This window comes from Myxocyprinus asiaticus, chromosome 5, assembly GCF_019703515.2.
Source record: "Myxocyprinus asiaticus isolate MX2 ecotype Aquarium Trade chromosome 5, UBuf_Myxa_2, whole genome shotgun sequence".
Taxonomy (NCBI): domain Eukaryota; kingdom Metazoa; phylum Chordata; class Actinopteri; order Cypriniformes; family Catostomidae; genus Myxocyprinus; species Myxocyprinus asiaticus.
The window spans coordinates 49,772,720-49,794,760 of record NC_059348.1 but is presented as its reverse complement, the minus strand read 5'-3'; the positions used below and the strand labels follow the sequence as shown (position 1 = coordinate 49,794,760).

The following is a 22,041-nucleotide window of genomic DNA, read 5'->3' as shown; positions in this document are numbered from 1 at the left end:
AAAAAAGTTAAAGTACAGAGATGAGTTGAGGCCTCAAAGTTGGAGATCAGATGTGAAGAGCTAGAGAGCTGAGGTGTTAGTCTGACACCCACATATTCGTTAAGGTGTTTATACCCTCTTGAGACTGTGCCAGCAGGCATTTCCTTTTTAGGTACAGAGAGTTCTGCACAATGATGTAATAACCCTAAGTGTCAGGTCAGGCGGTTATGACTTATAGAAGTGTGAAAATTGCTGTTTGAGTGGAAAGATAGACTATAACTCCACTCGTACATTTATTTATGCAAACGACTCGTAAATTGACTTATCTCAGTGAAATACGAGGACAGGTGTCTCGAAATATATCCTGTTGTGTACTAGGTCTATATCTGTGAATATATGAATATGATTGCATAGCTTCTGATTATAGTTGATTTCAAGCATAATATCAATAAGCAAAAATATAAAATATAGGAAAGACTCTAGCCACTTGCATCAGAGGGAAACCACATTGACTGAACACACACTTGTATAACCGTTTGTATAACGCTCCGGCGTACACGGCTTTCTCGGACCAACCACACTTTACCCCCGTCACCGTCCCATTCACTCGCTCTGCCTGCTTATTAATGATTTGCCCATACGCTGTCACTGGCCATGGGTGTCCACGTGAGAAGTATGACACGCTTATGTAAAGAGACTGGCAGGGCTCTGGACCTATAACCGTCAGTGTATTTCTAAATATGCGTTTCTTGGCCAATGGGAGCGCGCCGTGGGAGGAGTCAAGGGCGGAGTTTAAATTCAGGTCATCTTGGGCGCAGAAGAGATCCAGGGCAGCAGTGTGAGCGAGCCTTCAGCGGTGAAGTGTGTCAATCGGTGATGCTGTGGCTGGAATTTCAGGAATATATTTAATTTTTTCCTGACAGGACGGGTTGAGACATTCTTTCTATAAGGAAATTGTGCTTAAGTGGTCAGGTAGGATACATTGTTTTTGTTTTCAATGGGTTATTTGTGCTGACTGTGGAGCGGTTGGATAACACTCCTACTTTCCATTGACTACAATGTGACCGTGCTTAAAAATAAGTTTGTTGTGAACAGAGAGTGAAGTTCATATTGTATAGATACGATACACGGTCACATAGGTAATACACGTCGATTCAGCCGTTTTGTATGCCACATAAATATATATATATACATATTTTTTAACAATAAAACTTTTAGCGTTGCATAATGTCACAGTGGGTCATCATAGGTCACTGCTCTAGAGTAAAAATCTCACTACAGTTTTGTACTGCTTGTTTATTCGAATAGTTTATATTATAGCTCAATATAGTTTAAATGCACTCAAATTTCTGAGATTGTGAGTTTGCAATAACGTTTTGAGTGGAAATATGATGAAAGCTGATAGTTACTTATTAGGGCAGTTAATACTAGGTTTACTAATTTGCTTCTTCACTACTTAAAATGAGTAAAACTCAACATTACGTTTCGTGGAGTCTTTTGGTCAACCTGATACGTCAGTGCAGACTGTATATATAATCATCACGAGTAGAGAATCATGTAGACACTCTTCAGAAGGGGTTGGGCTGATGCGCGAGACACTATGCAATTCGCAATGGCTGTTACAGGTCCCCCATTGCACTCATGTTTAAGTTGCTATGAAGTTAACACCTTTTCCTTGATAAACTTTGAATCATATGTGATTATTTTAACTCCTTTGCAATATACTACTATATACATCGTTACATTATAGCGATGCTCATAGATTCTGCAGGTTATTAAAACTGACCTAGTCCTACAAGAGGTGCTCCAGAAACCTTTGCCTGACTCTAATGTATTGAGCACATACACTGTGCATGTGCTTTTTAAATGCCACACTGCTTTGCACTTACTCTATTGTGTATAAAAAAAACTGACTACACTGACTGATGCAAAGCAAACTGACCTCTAAATGCACTCATCGCAAGGGGTTTAAAATGATCTCCCAAAACCTTTTGAGTGATATGAGCTCATTTGCATAGGTCTGTCTTCCCTGTCATTTGCATATGTTGTGACATGCACTGGGCTTTATTCCATATTCCATTGTGCCGTTGAAATCACAATGGCTTTCTTTGTGTCTGAGCTTTAACTTTTTTAGAAGAATGAACAGAAAATGGTTCAGTGATTTGAAGCTTATGGATTTAATGAAAAGTAATGACTGTCATATGGCATTGCTGATGCCATTCAACATCTGTGTTTTATTTACCAGATGTGGCAAGTATTTTAACGGAATCAGAAGGTTTTTATTGTCTTATACTTGATCTTATTTGTGTGGCCAAGACAATGAATGCTGCTGAGCTTGATCCAAATGGGAACCCAGAGGGATGTAATTGTTAGATCTATTTTGGTGATGCTGTAAAGAGATACTGGAAGAAGGGTTATATGTGCAGCATTGACGTAATCGGGAACTGAACATCTTTTACTCCAATCTGTGGTGGGACACACAAATGATCTCAGTTTCTAACACTGACAAACACATGATCATTACTTGGCTTAGATCTACATTTCTTTTTAAAGGGATGGTTCACCCAATAAAGAAAATTCTGTCCATATTTCCTCCCCTTAATGTTGTAGCAAGCCCATCTGACTGTCTTCTGTGGAACTGAAAAAGGAGATTTTGGGAAGAAAGATAGCCTTAGGCTCCATTCACTTTCATTGAAAGGAGAAAAAAAAAGATGCAATGAAAGTGAATGGCGACTGAGGCTAACATTCTGCCTAACATCTCATTTTGTGTTCCACAGAAGAAAGAAAGTTATACAGGTTAGGATTTTGGAACAACATGAGGATGAGTAAATGACGTAAGTATATTCTCATTTTAACAACTTCATCAATGGCACATGCATAGGATCCCTCTGTATATGGATTATAACAGATTAAAACAGCATTGCGCTCTTTTATTCAAAATAATCAAATCTGATTGTGTTGTTAGGCCACTTGTAAGGCTTGTTGTTTAACTTCTATTACTCACTGTGAAAGGAAGGGAGTGGGCGAGCAGTTTTTGGTGATGTGTCTGGTATCTGGACGGGCTCAACAGGATAGGAGGAAAGCACTGGCAGTTGAAACGGTATTGGCTGCTGGGATTGAGCCTCCGTAGCTAGGCTGTGGGAGAGTAGGGAGTGATGACGCACAAGAGCACATTTTTATGTATTTAGAGAACAGTTCTGGCTAAGAGCCACATGCCAACTCCAAGTCAAAGTGGAACATTCCAGGTGTTTAATGATGTTATCTTTTCAAGTTACAAGTTTAGCCTAGTGCTTTGATGACATTGTGTGTGAAACAGAAATAATCATGGAATTAGAGTACACAGAGGATCTAATCATGTTGTAATCTTATCGCAGTTTCAGATTGAATATTCTGTTTTGAGTTTGCTGTATTTTCTGGACTCTCTAAGCCTTATTTGCAAGTCATTAACTGGCTTATAATTGACTCTGCATATGAAATTGAGAGAGAAGAAAGTAGACCTATTTTTACATAGGAAACATTACACATTTCACACTGTAACTGGCGACTGTAAGCCATGAAATTTAGCAATTTTGAACATAAATACCACTTGAGGAATGAACAATTCAGAGAAGCACACATGTGTGACGAATGATGAACTGATTGTGTTATGCTACCTAACAACAGTCATGCACTACTTTTACAAAATGTCTTCAAGGGCATGGCCTGATAGGACAGGATTCCCATGACATCACGGAACACCAACGGCAATCTGTCTCTAGCCTAATTCTTTCTCAGAACTTTCAAATCTCAATTACTAAACATCAAATGTGAGGTTTTATTTAGTGACTTGATGAATTCACGACTCAAAACATTGGTTTACTGCAATTTACACTAATAATTTACATGGATGAGTTTTGGGATTTTAGTTTCTTCCTGGCACATTTCATGAGAATTCACATGGATCTGAAGTTGTGTGTTACACACTGCATTGAGTGAATTTTATTTATCCAACCTAAAAACAAAGAACAGATAAAATGTGTTTTTTTAAGAATGGCACCTCAACAAACCCTATTACAACCCTAATCCAATGTGTAAACTAACCCTGACCGTAAACGTAACCCTACTCTAGCCCTGTATAATTAAATGACAGTGGTTGATTGCTAAAAGTCTTGTTAGATGTTATAATGTTTAATATATATACTGAACATTTGGTTTTGGCATACAATGCGAGTGTTCTGTATGTGAAATTGGTTGTAAAGTTGCTTAATATTTTCTGTTTGAGAAGTACTTGCAACAAAGGGGGTTGCTTAGTATTTTCACCATCATTAATAAAAATGTATGCAAATTATGTCATAATAGTTGAAATGCTTCAGTGTAAGCATTTATGGAATTCTAATTATTTGCATTCAGAGCCTGCTCTTAACTTATGTAAGTCCTTATATAAAAAGCAAGCAGTGGCCCATGTCTGCTACACATTCAATTACATAAATGTTTCTAACTTGATACTGAGTTACAAAACTGTCTACAAGGTCTTGCGTATTTCATGTCATGGTATATAACATGAAATACGCAAGACCTTGTAGACAGTTTTGTAACTCAGTATCAAGTTAGAAATATTTAAGTAATTGAATGTGTAGCGGACATGGTGAATGGAAGGAACAATAGATAGAATGACACAGAACGACAGACAGACAGAATGACAGACAGTTAGGGTTAAAACTTTGTTATATAAAAAGACTTTATGACGTGAAATAAGAAATATTGAAGTTTCTGCACTATTTAATGAAATATGCAGATTTGCCGCGATGACCATCATAACTTCTTTGTACAAAAGGTCAGATCTCCTTGCTTCAATTAAAGGACACAAGGTGCTCTTTGGTACATTCTTAAATCATACTGGATAACATGGATCATCGGGTTTTGCACCAATTTGTGGAGTCCATGCCGGCAAAGAAGCATTTTCAAAAGTGACCACCAGACTTTTTGACCTCATTAAATGTGTAGCTGTGTTACATGTGCTGAAGTGATCAAATTATGAATTGCTCGACTCTCAAACACAACTCAGCTCAGCCAATCTACTAATCACTAATCAAGAATTTGCACAATATATAGAGCAGATCTTGGTCCTTCTTAGCTGACTGACCTGAAATAAAAGTGCTGGCTCAGCAGTGCGATTGTGACATTGGACTTGTTTAAACCTTGCTGGCAGTGGACCTTGAGCATTTGGTTATTTTTAGCTATCTAAGTTTACTTAGGACAGCAGGAGGTTAATGAATGGATAATGGTTCCTAAAATGAGATTTACTGTACATCACAATTAAATTAGAATATTGAATATTATTGCCTTACCCCAAGAAATTGAGTATCTTTTTTTTGACTTGTGTACACAAGATGACTTGTGTAATTTCTGAACCACTATCATCACCAAACTAATAAAAAATAATGATTGTTTTCCAAGTTTCCCAAACGCTCCCCATATTTGCCACTGGTCGTCAAATAGATAGCCCGCCCCAGCTCCCGCTCACGGTAGAGCCCAATGTAGTCTTGCGTAGCCAGACCTTTGACTACTACGGCAAAGGTCTGGGGTTTATCGCAGCATACATTGGCAAGGAATGTATGTGCTTCCACGCGGACCAGCACAAACTAGGCTCTCGGAAATCCTGTAGAAGCCAGCCAATCAGATTTGGTCTGACTGGAATGAGAAAGCATTTCCAATTTTGTGTGCTATAAGCGTCAGACAGTTGGTACACAGACTGTGGGTGTGTCATCTGAGGCTGAGGCTAAGCCCAATGTAGCAATGTGGGGCTGGTTGAGATGCTCAAACAAACATAATAATTTGAAAGCACCACAGAGCAACATTGTTGACACTTTTGGGTAAATCAATCTGCAAATGACTTGAAGTTGTCTTTGCATATTAGGCTGGGAGAAGAAAGTGTTTTAACTTTGAATAGCCTATATTACACTTTAGCCTCTAAAATAAGAAGATAATGTGTTTGATACACTCCCTGTTAAGACTTTGACTTAGAGCTTGCCTGTTGCAATTGCTACACATGGTTTTATTGAAACATGGTCTGTTCAAATGGTTTCTTCTGTTTAGTTTCACCAGTCATGGATTTCAAGACAGCAGATCTGCTCCCATGTGCCTGGCAGTGTAAATTTTCTTCTTATCACTGTTGATTGTATTAGAAAGAGGCTTCAATAAAAGTCCGTCAGCTATGATTATATTGCAGTGTTCAGTGTTCTTCTGCATGGGCCTCAGGAGACAAATTTCAAAGAGCCTCTATAGGGTTTTAAAGTCCACGTAAATGGCTAATAATGTGACTTTGGAAGATCACAGCTGTATTGCACCCGAATTACATATAAATGAAAATGTGGTCATCATTTACTCACCATCAGGTTGTTCCTTGACTTCCACAGAACACATTTAGCCAAAAATGAGCCTTAGTCACCACTGTCTTTTATTGTATGGAAAAAAGGATGCAGTGAAAGTGAATGGTGACTGAGGCTGACATACTGCCCAACATCTACTTTTGTGTTCCATGTAAGAAAGTCGTACGTGCATAGAACAGCATTAGGGTGAGTAAATGATAACAGTAAATAGGTTTCAAGTTTTATGCAATAAAAGACCCTCAGCAATACCACTGGCACATTATTTGGTTTCTAAAGAAAGTCACATGGCTCCATGTGGTGAGATTTATATAATCAAGTTATGCCCACATCAAAAAGGCATACATGACATAATAATTACATATAGCCTAGTCAGTCTATTCCTTCATTATCTAACTTTTATCAGCTGTGTCACACAGTGCCCAACAGGTTTAAATATGCCACTACATGACAGAATATCCAAAGGTTACTGCAGTGTCATTGCCCTTTAGCAATGGGTTTTACTGGGTTATGCTGGGCACTCTGCCAGACTTATAAACATGTCATTGGGGCTTTCCCTACATGTCAGACAGGTGAGAAGTGGGTAGGGCAACAGATAGTACAAATCACGAAAAGTTGTTGCCGTATGTCAAGCATGTCAGATGACCATGTACAGCTAAAATCCATCCATCCATCCTTTTTGATAATCAGAATGTAATGCGTGAATTATATACCGGTAGTGCATATTTATGATGTAGTGTACCAGTTTTGCATGTTGAATCTGGTCTTGTCCTTGCTTATACAGGTAATCCACTAACTGTAACTTACACTACTCACTGTCAACTCTGCTGTATTTTTAGTTCTCAGGTAAACAGAGGTAAACTGGGAAGTTTGTTGAGAGGCCCATGGCTTTACTATAAAAGTTTGAAGGTGTCCTCTTTTAATATGGTCCATCTCAGTCTCTGACTTGCAAACTTGGCTCAGACTGTTGCTCTAGTCAGATGGCAAAGGCCCTTATTTCTTTCTTTAGGGCAAAGGGATTAGAGTATATTTTTACCTTGCAATTTCCATGGGACCTTCAGAACATAAAGGTATGAAAACCAGTCTGGGCCTGTTTTTCCAAATGCCTTTTATGTCCACTTGCTGGGATTAAGAGAATCCTTTGAAGGGGGTAGTTATTACAAGCTGAAATGCCACCTCTGTCTGGCTAAAGGACAAGGCACAGACAAAATAATGGGATGCCAGGGACGCCAACCTTTAAATGCACAGCTTGGACTCTGGGTTCCAGACAGGGACTGACCTGCCTATAGATTACCAAAGTGTACCGCAGTAATAGATCAGACTGGGTTTTCATGTTTGGCTTTGATGTACAGTACCAGATAGATTTGCAGTGAACTATCATGAGAGAGTTTGACTTTTTCAACTTTTTGCTTTCTTCTGTTGTTGAAATGCACAGGGTAGGGGAAGAACATGCATCTACAGAGGTTGATGGTCTCTGTAGTACTGTGATTGCATACAGATTGCCTCAAACCAACGTATTCTGTTTTATCTTGCCATGTATTTTTCGGATGTTCTGATTAATAGTTTTTAAACGTGTATTCTTATGAGCTGGTTCTTTTGAATCTTGAGCAAAAACACACAGCGTGACCAGTGCCGTCTGATTCTTGAAGATCCTGAAAATGGCAAGATCCTGAAAGCACTACAGCTAACTGTGTACGATAGATGCAATACTCCGAGTTCCGAGCGATGTACCATGGCATGAATAAATTATGCTGATTACTGTGTTTCTGATATCTTTTTGTGTGTTCAGCTTTTATTTATGCTGTTGATGTGTTTGTTGTCACTAAGTTATTTGTCAGTTATTCAGAACGTTTACTTAGACCATCTTGCATGGTCCCCAGGCAGATCGGAACCCAAGGCTTGAACCACCTAAATCACCTATAGGAAGCATTTACAGACACCTGTTTCATACGTTAAATGGCTACATTATTTCTGCAATGTACAAGGTAATAACTCATGTTCTGTCTGTTTTTATTCCCATAGGAACCAGCACTACTCTAAATTCCCTTTGGATGCCCCACCATGAAGATGGGGTAATTTGCTTGGTCCCGGCTTCCTTTATGTAAACCAAGTCCGATGTCTGAGGACTCGACCTCCAAACTTTACCTGTTCTCCTCCCTGGAGAGGCAGGATGAGGCGGCTGGTTGCAGTTCCATGGCGACACTGCATCGCATGGGCAGTTTTGCAGAGGGGGCCGAGCTTGGCCTGGCATCAGAGGGCAGCGACAGCAGCCAGTACCCACTGGCCTCACCGCACAGCAACCGGAAGATGGCACATTCCCTGCACGAGGATATTGAGATGAAGAGTAGTGGATCCAGTGGGAGTGGAACAGAATCACATGGTAACGAGTCGCATGGTAATGATTCCCATGGAAACGAGTCCCACGGTAATGAGTCATCTGGAAGTTCCAATGGCCGAAGCAAGGACTCAGCACTTTTAGAGTCATCGGGGAGTAACAAAAGGTATTAAAATGATTTACTAAATCTTTTTATGAATGCCTTGCACTGATTCTTGTGATATAGGACAAAATGGGCCACAAAAGTGGATAAAACATGCGTATTTACCAAGGAATTATTTTTGGAGTAAATAGTTGAACGTGTTTTTCCTTGCTATATCTCATTATGGATCAGCAGCAATAGTGATAGGTCGATATATTAGCCGATTTGGTCATTTTGAGAAAGCAAGCTTAACTTAGTATGTACCCAGGAATTATTTTTGGAGTAAATTTTAAAAGATGTGTGTTTTTGCTATCTTTCATCATTGGTCAACAATAGTGATAGGCGGAGATACATATCAGCCAATATTGGTCATTTTAGGTTATCAGTTATTATTGGTAGAGGTTGACCGATAGTGAATTTTGCAGATACGAATAACCAAATAACCAGTAAAAATAAAGATTTGGTGCATAACGTGGGACTTTTAAGTATAAATAAGCCCAAAACACACCAGAGAAAATTGTTGGACTATGTCGGACTAAATTGTATTAGCCTATATCGGCCCCACTTTCTAGTTAAGGATATCAGCATTTTCCATTAAAAAAAAACAATATTGATCGACCACTAGTCAACATCGTCAGATGTGTGTTGATACGTCATATAATTAAATGTCCCGTATCTCATGAATCAGTGCTCAACAGTTGTGCCACTTGCTAATTGTCACCAGAGCTGCTTTATCTGCACAAACTGTTTAACTAGTGTACTTGTAATTGTCCACAAACTGTTCCAGTAACTGGGCTGTTAATGAGAGCTCCATTCAAAGTTCTGCTACACTAGCATTTGACCTTAAAGAACCTTACTGCACTTGTTTTTGTCCTTTAGGTGTCACTAGTGAGCATTTTGCACAATGCCTGTAGATTTACAATATTTTGTGAATAACTTTGCTGCAATCTGATGTGAACCCAAAAGTCTAAATCAAATTGAATTATGAGATTGGTAAAGATTTCCAATACTACTACACATTAGAATGCTTTAAGCTTAAAAACAGAGTTTTCACATAAATGCTGTTTTATTTAAAATATAAATAAAGGTTATATAGTAATGACTTTTAAAGATCTGTCCATTGTAGTGGATGTCATACATCAGAGGGTTAATCGTTAAACAAATCGCAGAATGCAACTTCCTGGCTCCACTTTGACTTTTACAGTCAATACAGACAAACAAACAAACCGTCATCATGGTGATTAATCTGGAATGGCAAAAACTGGCAGGTGGCTTGTTGCATTTATTCTACAAGCATGACTGAAACATTTTGAAGCATTCTGAATGCTGTCACAATACAAAAATCGATAGCAGTGAAATGTCAATTTTTGTGTTGATTCAAATTTTGATTATTTAGCAAAAGCTAATATGCTATTGCTCCTTTATTTTAATAGTTAAATAATCATATTGATATTAACCAATTAAATTAAAACAATGGCACATAGCCTGCAAGTGTTTTTCATCTAAGTAATCAGTGCTTGAAGTTTTTCAGGTAGGCATATTAATTATTCAGTTAAACATTCAGAATTTTAAAAGCAGCCGCCTGTCAAGCAGCGTGCGGGTCCAAATTGAGTCGGTACTCAGTTGTACAAGAACATTCATTGGATTTTTTTTAATACCATGGTTGCATACAAATATGAAATATTCTCCCATTTTGGAATATTTAAGGGAACTATGTAAAGTATTGTTGGTAGTTATTGCCATGGCCAACTTGCAAACAGCATGTGTGTATGCACAGGGATAGAATTTGAGTGCAATATATTTAACCAAAAATTATTTTGATGTGATTTAATAATTTATGCATCAGATGGACACTGCACACTGGAAGCTTTTTTGTTTTGGCAATGGGCACAGCCAGTAAACAATGCTTAAAATATGAAAGCCAACGGGGTGTCTATGAGTTACGAAGTTCTATGACATCATGTCTACATCAAGTTCTTTCATACTTTTTTCTGAGGCAACCTAAAGGGCACTGGAAACTGTTCTGTATAGAAGAAGTGTGGTGTCTTTTGGAGATCACACTCAAATACAGCTGCTGAGGGAGTGACAGTAATTTTAAATCTCTTCTGGCTGCCATAATCCGTCCTCTCTTTTTTTCTCTGTTGGAAAGTCATGGCAACGTAATAATGACATATTTTTTTTAATGAATTTTTTTACTTTGCTTTTAACGCAAAAGGGAACACATTAATAACATTTGTTATGATGTCCCATTTTTCTCTGTATGTCAGCGGTGCATTTTACCAAACTATAGTTTACTTTTGGTCTCCAAACCCAGAAATGTGAAAAGGGTATATAGCCATTCTACTGTTTATCCAATTTTTATGGATAAAGCTAATGCAGATGTTTCCAATGTGAAGTCTTTACCTTAAAAAAAAAAGTTTAATGCTGTTGCAAGTTGGATGCTGACCATGCCATCTCCGCATCCATTGTTCCTGTCAGGCTATTCTGCCTTACGGGCTCCATATGGTTAGGATTAAGGTGGGGGCGGGTTAGGGCATCTGCTGCCTGCCAGGAACAAACTGTGGCACCCAAGTACAATGGGCTGCCATCTCTGCTTGTTTAAAGAGTCTGTCACCTATGGCACTACATGGTGTAGGCAAGACTCTGTGATAGCTGACTCATTAAAAACCTGTCCACAATTGTTACTGCTTCTCTCCATTTCTTTCCATTTGCAGTTCTCCATTAATGGGATGTTCTCTAGTAGAGACTTTCAAGAGGCCCAATTATAGAGACGTAGTGTCAGGGCTTCAGACAAAAAAAAAAATAACTTAGGAGCCATTGGCTCCTAAACTGAAACATTAAGGAGCCAAATGGCTGTTTTTAGTCACCAAATCACAGAATTGCTTGATTAAGATTTATCTGTTCAGAAACAAGATAGAAAGCAAAAGAAAAGGATAACCCATTAATCGGAGGTTTAATAAACTGTATATATAGTTGAGAAGATAAGTTTGCATCCCCTTTTGCCTCGTAAATGTTCACACCCCTTTCATAATTTATATAAATATAAGAGACTAAATAAAAAAATATTTTATACTGCTCTTCAGAATCTACATGACAGATATTTACAGAAGGTATAGTGTGTTGTCTTCTTGAGCATCAGTGAATGTTTGCACCTTGTGTAATAGTTGTGTACAAGTCCCTCAGTTGTCCTAAGTGTCAAAAGCTTAATTGTTTTACAGTATTGCCTTAGTCTTTGTTTACTGTTAGCGGATGGCCCAGACACAGAGACTACAAGAATGCAAACTGAATGAAATTAAGTTTATTGTGCTACTCCATTCCCAATCAATAATTACCAGAAGAAGAAAAAAAACTGGTACACAATACGGGACTTTTAATTAAAAAGAAGCCCGAAATACACATGAGACCTTATTCTGAAATGTTTTTGCTCCCAGTTGTGAGTTCACTGACGGCTGATTCGCTGAGAAAGTGAATCTGATTCAAACTGCTAACCTGAGCTCCTGAGTTCAAACCTTCAGTTCTTTTCGGGTGATTCATGAAAAAGACCTCGTTCAAAAGAGTCATCTGTTCACAACTTTCTTGCGCTGGGTTTGTTGTTGCGTGCGGTTCAGCGAGCTCTCCAGAAACAGAATGGGTGAAAAGTGGTGCAAGACACAATGCCGCTCTAAAGATGTATTCAGTAACTCACAAGATGATATCTGATGAAACCACATATGAACGCACACAACCCAACTGTCGGCAGTGGCGACTAGGTTTTAAATTATTGTCGCAATCAATTATTTTTGGTCAAAACAAAGCCAACTCGCACCTCAGAATAGCATTCTTGAAATGGAATACATAAACTATAATTTAATTGCCAACAAAAGCCTTTAATCAGCCAATTAACAAAGGACAATGCATCTATGTAAACTTCTGCAGTTAATCCAGGATGGACTTCAAAGACATTAGTCATTAACCTTACAGTTAAAAAAAAATCTTTTTATTTTTTAAAAACTGGACCTTAACGCTTAATTAATTTACATATTTAAAATCAAGACTTGCACTCCACACAAATAACTAATATTGGCATTATATTCATGATGGTTAGCCAAAGGGGAACTGGCCCCCACAGTGAGCCTGGTTTCTCTCAAGGTTATTTTTCTCCATTAACCAACATCTTATGGAGTTTTGTGTTCCTTGTCACAGTTGACTTTAGCTTGCTCACTGGGTTTCTAAATACAATTATTATTTAATTAATTAATTTTCATACACAATTTACAATCATATTTAATCAAACTACACAATGATCTCTGTAAGACATTATAGATATTACAGTTTCATTTTTTTGTTTTTGTTAAAGCATGATTTCCTGTAAAGCTGCTTTGAAATTATGCGTGTTGTGAAAAGTGCTATACAAATAAAAATGACTTGACTATTCTTCTCACTACAATTGTACAGAGTGGTTATCTGAGTTACCGTAGACTTTGTCAGTTCGAACCAGTCTAGCCATTCTCTGTTAACCTCTCTCATCAACAAGGCGTTTCCATCCACAGAACTGCTGCTCACTGGATGTTTTTTGTTTTTGGCACCATTCGGAGTAAATTCTAGAGACTGTAGTGTGTGAAAATTCCAGGAGATCAGCAGTTACACAAATACTCAAACCAGCCCACAATATTATCACTGTGTCAATTAAAGTGTTTTCAACATTCTTATGCCACAGCGGTTTCCATTGACAACGTGCTGTTTATCCTTGTATACACAGGATGGGTGCGGCCAAAAGAGTGCTCTGTAGATCATCCACTTTTGGCACTCTTTCAGATTATGTTCAATTTCTCTTTTGTCTTTCTGTCTTTCTTTATATTCCTCTGTCTCTCTATCTATGTTGGATCTCTTTTTCTCTTTCTTGCTCTGTCTTTGACACTCTATATGTCTCTTGGCACTCTAGGCAATTGTGAAAGACACAGCTAGCTAGTGAAGGGAATTAAGTGCAGAAGGAAAACGATTCCTCAGTCTAGTACGTAGTGATGTCTGATTCTTGAACAAAACGTTCTTTTGAGCCGATTCTCAGCAGGTAACCTTTTGAGCCGGTTCACAAAATTAAACTGAATCGAACTGTAGTTCTGGGTTGATAATGCAAAATGCACAGCTGATGTACTTGTACTGGCTGTGCAGCATATCAAACTGTCCGACTCAAAAAGAACCAAATGTGCCGGTCCCACTAACTTTTAAAGTTTGCAGAGGATTACAGAGTACTTGCTTTGTGTTGAGACATTCATGGCAGTAGCCAATTAAAACATTTATAAACCTACAGATGCTTGTTACTGTTATTTTTGAATTATCTAAAAGATATTTGCAAATAAAGGTCTCAAAACTTAATTAGGCATTTTTACTCAATGATGTTACTAACATATTATTAATAATATATTTGTTTTCTAGTTGTTTTTGTATTTTTTTTAATTAGACATAAGGAATTGTGTTGTTAACTGTGATGGACATTTTAAAGAAATCCAAATTTCATTTACATATGTATCAGCAACAACTTACTAGAATGTTGCTGAATGCAGACGACTATAGTAGATAGAGACCGAGTTGGGCTCATACGGGCTAGGCTGCTCTTATGAGTTACTAGAACCGATTATTGAACCAAAGAACTCGTTCGAAATGAACAAATCAAACCTACATGCTTAATCTGACAGCAAAGTTTTTTGGATTCAAAAAGAACCAAAAAACAACGAAAGAGCTGATCCCAGAAGTAATGAGCATGCATTTACTGAGGATTTGAACGAGCCTGGAGTGAAATGTAAGTTTCTTTAATAACAAACCAAACATACTGGAAATAAGTATAACTTCTGATAACCAGTACCTCTGTCTTTATTAAGTTGCAGAAAGTTCTGTGACATCCACCAATTAATTGCACAAGGATGGAAGCATGTACAGTATAAGTCATATAATGAAGGACTCAGGTTTAAGCTTTGGGGGACACTACAAGATATCACATGTCGTCTGGAGGTGCATCTACCCAGTGCAACATATTCCCAGCCACTTAGGTGGGATTTAAACCAGTCAGTGGATTTTTCACTCCATGACTCATGTGTTTCCAGTGACGACATAATATTTGTATTTGTATACACCGGACGGGGTATGGCCAAATGGAAGGTTTTAGTTTTTATTCTCTCTTTCTGTGTTTCCGTTTGTATCTCACTTTCTCATTATCTCTTTTATTTCACTCAGTTTGTAGTTTGCACATGCCCAAAATTATCCTCCCTTCTCTGATACAAAAGACCTACACCAAATCTGTCTCTCTTATTGTAAATACCATGAGAATACAGAATATTTTTTTTCTATCAAGCTCTCTCTTATACTATATAGTGATAAGCTGATATAGATTGGCTTGGCCGAGTAATCAGATGATATTCGGCCATTTTGAGACTATCGACAAACACTACATTATTTTGGCACCAATTCATGTAATTTCGCCAAATTGGGATGATGCCAACATGGGCAGGTTGCATGATGTCCTTAAAAAGCATGAACAAAACTACACAAGGTAACAGAAAATAAGACTCTGACTATGTTAAATACTTGCAACGTAGATAAACAGAAGGGGAACACTAAGCTAAATGCAATAAAATAATAACTTGCCATATCATGATTCATTGTTAGGAGAGCAAAAATAATAAATAAAATAGGCGTGTGAAGTTTTCTAAAGGAGGAGAATATGTTTTCCAAATCTTTTGTTGTTGCATTCAAAGGTTGTGCTTCAAATCCAACTCCAAATTAAGCAGATGCCAACATTGACATATTGTTAGCATGTGATAATGCCACAGTTTCCTACATGTGTGGCTGTATAAATAATCTTCCAAATTCTCCGATCTCATTAGCCTCCTGAAATAACCTACTGTACCGATAGCACAGAAATGCATGCTCAGCTAGCCTGCCACAGATGTGTTTTAATTATTTCACCTACAACTTAAAGCTGACACATGTTAAGTCAGTTTCTATTCTAAGCTACTTAAATCACTATTTATAATCACTCCTAGTGTATTTATGTCGCTCAGCATGTCACCTGCAGCTGTACACTGTACTTTCTATAGTATCAGCACGCTAAATGGAGAAGTGTAATCCGTCTCGGTTTACTATACTAGATGTCTACAATGCAAGGCGTTCTTAACCCAGGGAATAACACACGGGAAGCGAGGACAGGTGAAGATTATGTAACACAAATGGAGAGCAACTTCCAAGTGACCTCTTTGTGGAAGAGGAGCACCTAATTTCTACTTGATTATCCATAATGATTGAAAATGTCCTGTTTAAAATTAAGCTTTGAGTTGAGGCTGCTACTCTAATTTCTGTGCAACAGGCTGTTCTGACTAGTTTTAGTTGGTACTGAATAAATAATTTCTCCAAGTGCTAGATTTGACATCTAACAGCAGGCAATTAATGTAAAGATATTCTGTGTGTGTTTGACTCAGTGGTTTGAATTTGAGTTTGAATTTGATTTCTGCGTGTATTTCTCTGCACCACTGCTGGCACCGAAGAACGGAATTGCTAGAAGAATTATTGTTTTCAAACAGGTTTCAACACTTCAAACAAATAGTCCTGCCCCAAATAATACCATTGGTTGGTGTAGAATTTGTGTGATGGTAGATTATGACTTGTTTTATGATGTTGTACTTTTGTGTTTTACTCTTTTTACAGCTCAAACTCTCACAGTCCATCACCACCGAGCAGCTCAAATGCATTCAGCCTCCTGAGTGCCAGCTCTGAGCAAGACAACCCGTCTACCAGCGGCTGCAGGTTAGACACGCACACAAATACGCAGAGTCACTGGTCAATATCCAACCTTTGGTACTCATATCCAAACATATTTCTTCCTGAAGTTCATAATCTAACAATACAGCTCATCAGGAGCTCATATCACCATCAGTTGCCATCTTTTATCTATATAATGTAAATGTGATTAGTCTACCAGAATTGCCATCAGCAGGTGAATCTGAGTATTCAGTGCTTTCTGAAGTGTTGTGTTTTTTTTTTTTTTTTTTTTTTTTGGGGGGGGATTTTTTCCCCTTTTTCTCCCAATTTGGAATGCCCAATTCCCAGTGTGCTTTTTAAGTCCTCGTGGTCGTGTAGTGATTTTAATTAGGCGGGTGGCGGAGGACGAATCCCAGGTGCCTCCGCGTTTGAGACCATCAACCCGCGCATCTTATCACGTGGCTTGTTGAGCGCGTTGCCGCGGAGACATAGCGCGTGTGGAGGCTTCACGCCCCATCCACCGTGGCATCCGCGCTCAACTCACCACGTGCCCCACCAAGAACGAACCACATTATAGTGACCACGAGGAGGTTACTCCATGTGACTCTACCCTCCCTAGCAACCGGGTCAATTTTGGTTGCTTAGGAGACCTGGCTGGAGTCACTCAGCACACCCTGGGATTCGAGCTAGCGAACTCCAGGGGTGGTAGCCAGCGTCTTTACCACTGAGCTACCCAGGCCCCCCTCTGAAGTGGGTTTTGTTTGTTGACATGTTCGTGCATATGTGTGTTTTGTGCACCTGCAGTAGTGAAGAATCTGCAAAGGCGAAGACTCAGAAAGAGCTTATCAAAACTCTGAAGGAACTGAAGCTCCATTTGCCACCAGAGAAACGGAACAAGGGCAGTAAATCCACCACGCTCAACACCCTGAAATATGCCCTGCGCTGTGTCAGACAGGTGGAGGGTGAGCAACACCTAATTAAAATTATCTGATCATTACCCAAGTCATACTGAATGCCATAGCAATTGCCTGACAGCAAGACTGTAGCCTCACTTTTTGGGAAATAGTCATTATGTTTCTGATTTTAGGGTAGAGCACGGTGCTAGGGGTTCAGTTCCCAGGGAACACATTCTGTTAAAAAAATGTTCCTTGAATAAGTCGCTTTGGATAAAATCGACTGCAAAATGCATCAATGCAAATCAAAAATATGTAGATGCTGGCCACTGTGCAAATAAAAAAAATTGTAGCTCGCCATCGAAAGCAACAACTTTAAGACCAAACAAAAGCAAATCGACAAATCAGGTTGAACTGCTTTGTGACTGTCACAGCACGTAATTAATATTAATGGACAAATCCGATAAATGCCTAATAGTAAGGCCTTGTATGTACTTCTGAATTTTACCATGCAAATATCAATTAATATTTGTGAAAGAATTGTATGTGTATTTTGATATAGAAAAGTTTTTGGCTTTTAAATGCAATGTAAAAACTAGGGCTGACGAATCAACACCTTATTTTAGTGTGATTAATTATATTTAAAAAATAACGCAGTTAATCATGCCCCCTGACGCGTACATAAATTCTGTAATAAAAGTATGGATTTTCTTACTATACCAGCAATTCAAGCTTGATGTGCGTCTGTTTTTATACGTTTTTCAGTAGGTGGCAGCACGCCTCAACAAACCTCACAAGCATCAGCCACAGTACAGGGCGAAGTACAGCAGAAAACAGGAATCTTGAGATGTGACTTTCCACTACTTTTAACTTGACACAATGTCCTAAAAATGCTGCGCTTATAACGCTGAATACCAGTGAGCAATCCAAACATCCATCTGAGGCACACACATACACATATAGCGACAATTTAAAATAGCGAAGACGGAATGCAAGAACCTGTACTATGAGATCTAGACACATTGATGAACTGATGAAAAGCAGATTGCTTTCAAATGTAGGCTTGTTCAATGATATGAGAATAAAACCAACAATATAATGAGTTCTTAATCCACTTTTTGCACTGTCTAATCAATGCTTTATTGATCTGCCACAATAATGCATTTTATTTCAAACTAAATTTCAGTCCATATTAAATATTTATTATAGGCACTACATACATACAGTATATATACACTGATCAGCCACAACATTAAAACCAACTGCCCAGTATTGTGTAGGTCCCCCTCGTGCTGCCAAAACAGTGCCAACCAGCATCTCAGAATAGCATGCTATTCATCTCACCACAATTGTACAGAGCAGTTACCTGAGTTACCGTAGACTTTGTCAGTTCGAACCATTCTGGCCATTCTCTGTTGACCTCTCTCATCAACATCTGCATGTCCAACATCTCCAGCTGCAGAACTGCCCCTCACTGGATGTTTTTTGTTTTTGGCACTATTTGGAGTAAGTTCACCTCAAACCAGCCCATCTGGCACCAACAATCATCAATGCAATTTTCTAATCAGCCAATCGTGTGGCAGCAGTGCAGTGCATAAAATCATGCAGATACGGGCCAGGAGCTTCAGTTAATGTTAACATTAACCTAGGGGGCCTGGGTAGCTCAGCAAGTAAAGACGCTGACTACCACACCTTGAGTCGCAAGTTCGAATGCAGGGCGTGCTGAGTGACTCCAGTCAGGCTTCCAAAGCAACCAATTGGCCCGGTTGCTAGGGTGGGTAGAGTCACGTTGGGTTAACCGCCTCGTGGTCGCTATAATGTGGTTCTCGTTCTCGGTGGGGCACGTGGTGAGTTGTGCGGGGATGCCGCGGAGAATAGTGTGAGCCTCCACAAGCGCTACTTCTCCGCGGTAACGCGCTCAACAAGCCACGTGATAAGATGCGCGGATTGACGGTCTCAGATGCGGAGGCAACTAAATCATCATCCGCCACCTGGATTGAGGTGGGTCACTACGCCAACATAAGTACTTAGAGCGCATTGGGAATTGGGCATTCCAAATTGGGGAGAAAAGGGGAGAAAAAAAAATGTTGATCTGTTATTTGGACTGTGGCAAGATTGTTGGTGCCAGAAGGGCTGTTTTGAGTATTTCTGTATCTGCTGATCTCCTGGGATTTTCAATCACAACAGTCTCTAGAATTTTTTCTCCGAATGGTGCCAAAAACATCCAGTGAGTGGCAGTTCTGTGGATGGAAATGCATTCATTTACATTCATTATTAGGCATGTAACGTACTTAATCTGTAATATCTTACACCAGATGTTGATTGGTTTGAAGTAGTTAACCCATAGCTGGCATTGTAGTATTTGCTTGATTGATTTATGGTGGAGGTTTTTTTTTTCTGTGTTTCCAGCAAGTGAAGAATACTATCAGCTGCTTATGATTAATGACAGTCAGCCATCAGGGCTTGATGTTTCATCGTATACCATAGAGGAAATAGACAGCATCACCTCTGAATACACCCTCAAAAACACAGTGAGTATCTGTATTATCTGTATTAAGTCAATGACCCACCCATATCTAAATATAAAATGAATCGAAAATAAAACAGCCTATAATATTTGACTGAGGTTCCAGTGAAAGAAACCTCCTTTCACTGACCATGTTGATGAAAAATTAAATAAAGATATGTATTTTTAAGAGTTTCAGACCGTATTTTATTCCCCATTCATGGAAATGCAATATTTCAGTCATCCCTTCAGTTTCTGAAGTAATCAGTGTCTTCTTGGTTATGTAGGATATCTTTGCCGTGGCCGTGTCACTCATCACTGGGAAGATCGTCTACATTTCAGACCAGGCAGCATCCATCTTGAATTGCAAACGGGATGTGTTCAAGAATGCTAAGTTCGTGGAGTTTCTCACACCACAGGATGTTAGTGTGTTCTACAGCTTCACCACACCATACAGACTGCCATCCTGGAGCATGTGCACTGGAGCAGGTAGTACACAACCATAAGCTGATAACATGTTCCTTAGTTCTTTCTTTAATTTTTTTAATGGAACCGGTTCTCAATAGCAGTTAAATAGCACTTCTCCAAATTAGTCTGGGTTGCTTTCATGCCAGTAGCAAACCGTACTGGATTCCAAATTAACTGTACTCCAGATCCTCTTTAAGGGGGCTTTCACACTGGGCACGTTTGCTGCGGTCCGAGGTGCGATTGTTTCCGGTGCCCCCCGCAGCGTTGGTCTGGTTTCACACTCACTTGATTCTATCGAACCCCGGTCCATTTGCGTTCATCTTACGTCATCACAAACACGCATGGTGAACACAACACAACTCATCATACTTTTTGTTATTTTGGTGCCATTATGCACAGCAGAGTGAACGACAACTGCGTATATGTGCGCTTCATGGCGTAACTCATCAGATGTCCAGGGGAAGGCGGCATGCTGCTGCTTTTTGAGGAGACAGCTGATTGCAAGGAATTCATTTGCATCTTTGTTTACACTGCACACTTACTCACGCTCGTGTCCAAGGTGAAGTTATCGCCACTGTCATCTCCTATTATACCCTATATTTATAACCTATAATAGTATTTATATATATATAGTGTTTAAAAGGTGAATAGACAGACAGACAGTCAGACAGTATAGTGTTGATTGTACTTGTATGTCATTGTGGTGTCATTACTTTTTTGGGATTTTCAGGAATGTGTATCCTCGTGTGTTGTCAAACTAATGATGTCGTCATCGGCTAAAACGCATGCGCATGTTACTTTACTTCCTGAACGAGTGTGCACCCGAGTAAGAGTTGTTTTCACATTCACGCGAATCGCGCTACAGTTCCATTGCAACCGATCTCAGACCACCTCCTACAGGTAGTCTCGGGTTCGGTACCGCGGTGCGCTCCCCGGTCCGCATGACAGCTTTCACATTACCAATTTTTCATGCGAACCGTGCTCTGTTTCGAACTAAACTGCCAGTGTGAAAGCACCCTAAGTAGATTCGAGTGAAGTTCCTTGGTCCACACCTGTGTTCAGAAAACAGCTTTCACACCAACCAAATGAACTGAGCTCTGACGTCAAATACTCTAGTGTGAAAATCGTCTTGATCTTTCTATTTTTCCACACTGTGAATACATTTGTAAGGACACGGCAAGCCAAATTTCAGAATTTGTCTGTTTTGCCTCCTGATTTTTGTCTAAAATTGTCTAATAAAACATTTCAAAGACTAATGTAAGAAATGTTACTGTTCACTTACGCATGGAACCTTTTTTATAAATTGGTGTTTTCAAGCAACACCAACCTTTTTTTTTTTTTTCAATGAATCAGTCTAGATCACACATTAAACTGAAAGTTTTATTAGCAAATCTGAATCAAATAATTTTTTTAAACATCCTCGTCGAGTATTCACAAATGACTGGAAAGGTAATGGAGAAGTCATGGAAATTAAAAGTGTGGGAACCATTCATTTGATTGTTTACCGACTGAATTCTTCAGTCGGTAAACAATCAAACATGTTATTCATTAACAAAGCCTGCGTGCCGCAAATTGTAATTAGCCTGTCTGGTTATTCTTGAGTCCTGCGTTTAAGCAGCCAAAGT

The 22,041-nt window shown here is 39.0% G+C and overlaps 1 protein-coding gene across 5 annotated transcripts in view; it reads left to right on the top strand.

Annotated features, from left to right (window-relative positions):
- The first annotated feature begins 801 nt into the window (after positions 1–801).
- Positions 802–22,041, top strand: part of LOC127441544 (period circadian protein homolog 2-like) — a 45,098-nt gene continuing 23,858 nt past the window's right edge. For 2 of the 5 annotated variants that reach the window (XM_051699092.1, XM_051699091.1), the window contains exons 1-6: positions 802–951; positions 8,367–8,845; positions 16,496–16,594; positions 17,354–17,511; positions 19,852–19,973; positions 20,236–20,437. In XM_051699092.1, coding sequence (XP_051555052.1) covers positions 8,460–8,845; positions 16,496–16,594; positions 17,354–17,511; positions 19,852–19,973; positions 20,236–20,437 — 967 coding nt within the window. In that variant the 5' untranslated portion in view covers positions 802–951; positions 8,367–8,459. Of the gene's footprint in view, positions 952–8,366; positions 8,846–16,495; positions 16,595–17,353; positions 17,512–18,207; positions 18,292–18,340; positions 18,360–19,851; positions 19,974–20,235; positions 20,438–22,041 lie in introns of those variants that run through there. The other 3 variants (XM_051699090.1, XM_051699094.1, XM_051699095.1) reach the window with 3 other exon arrangements.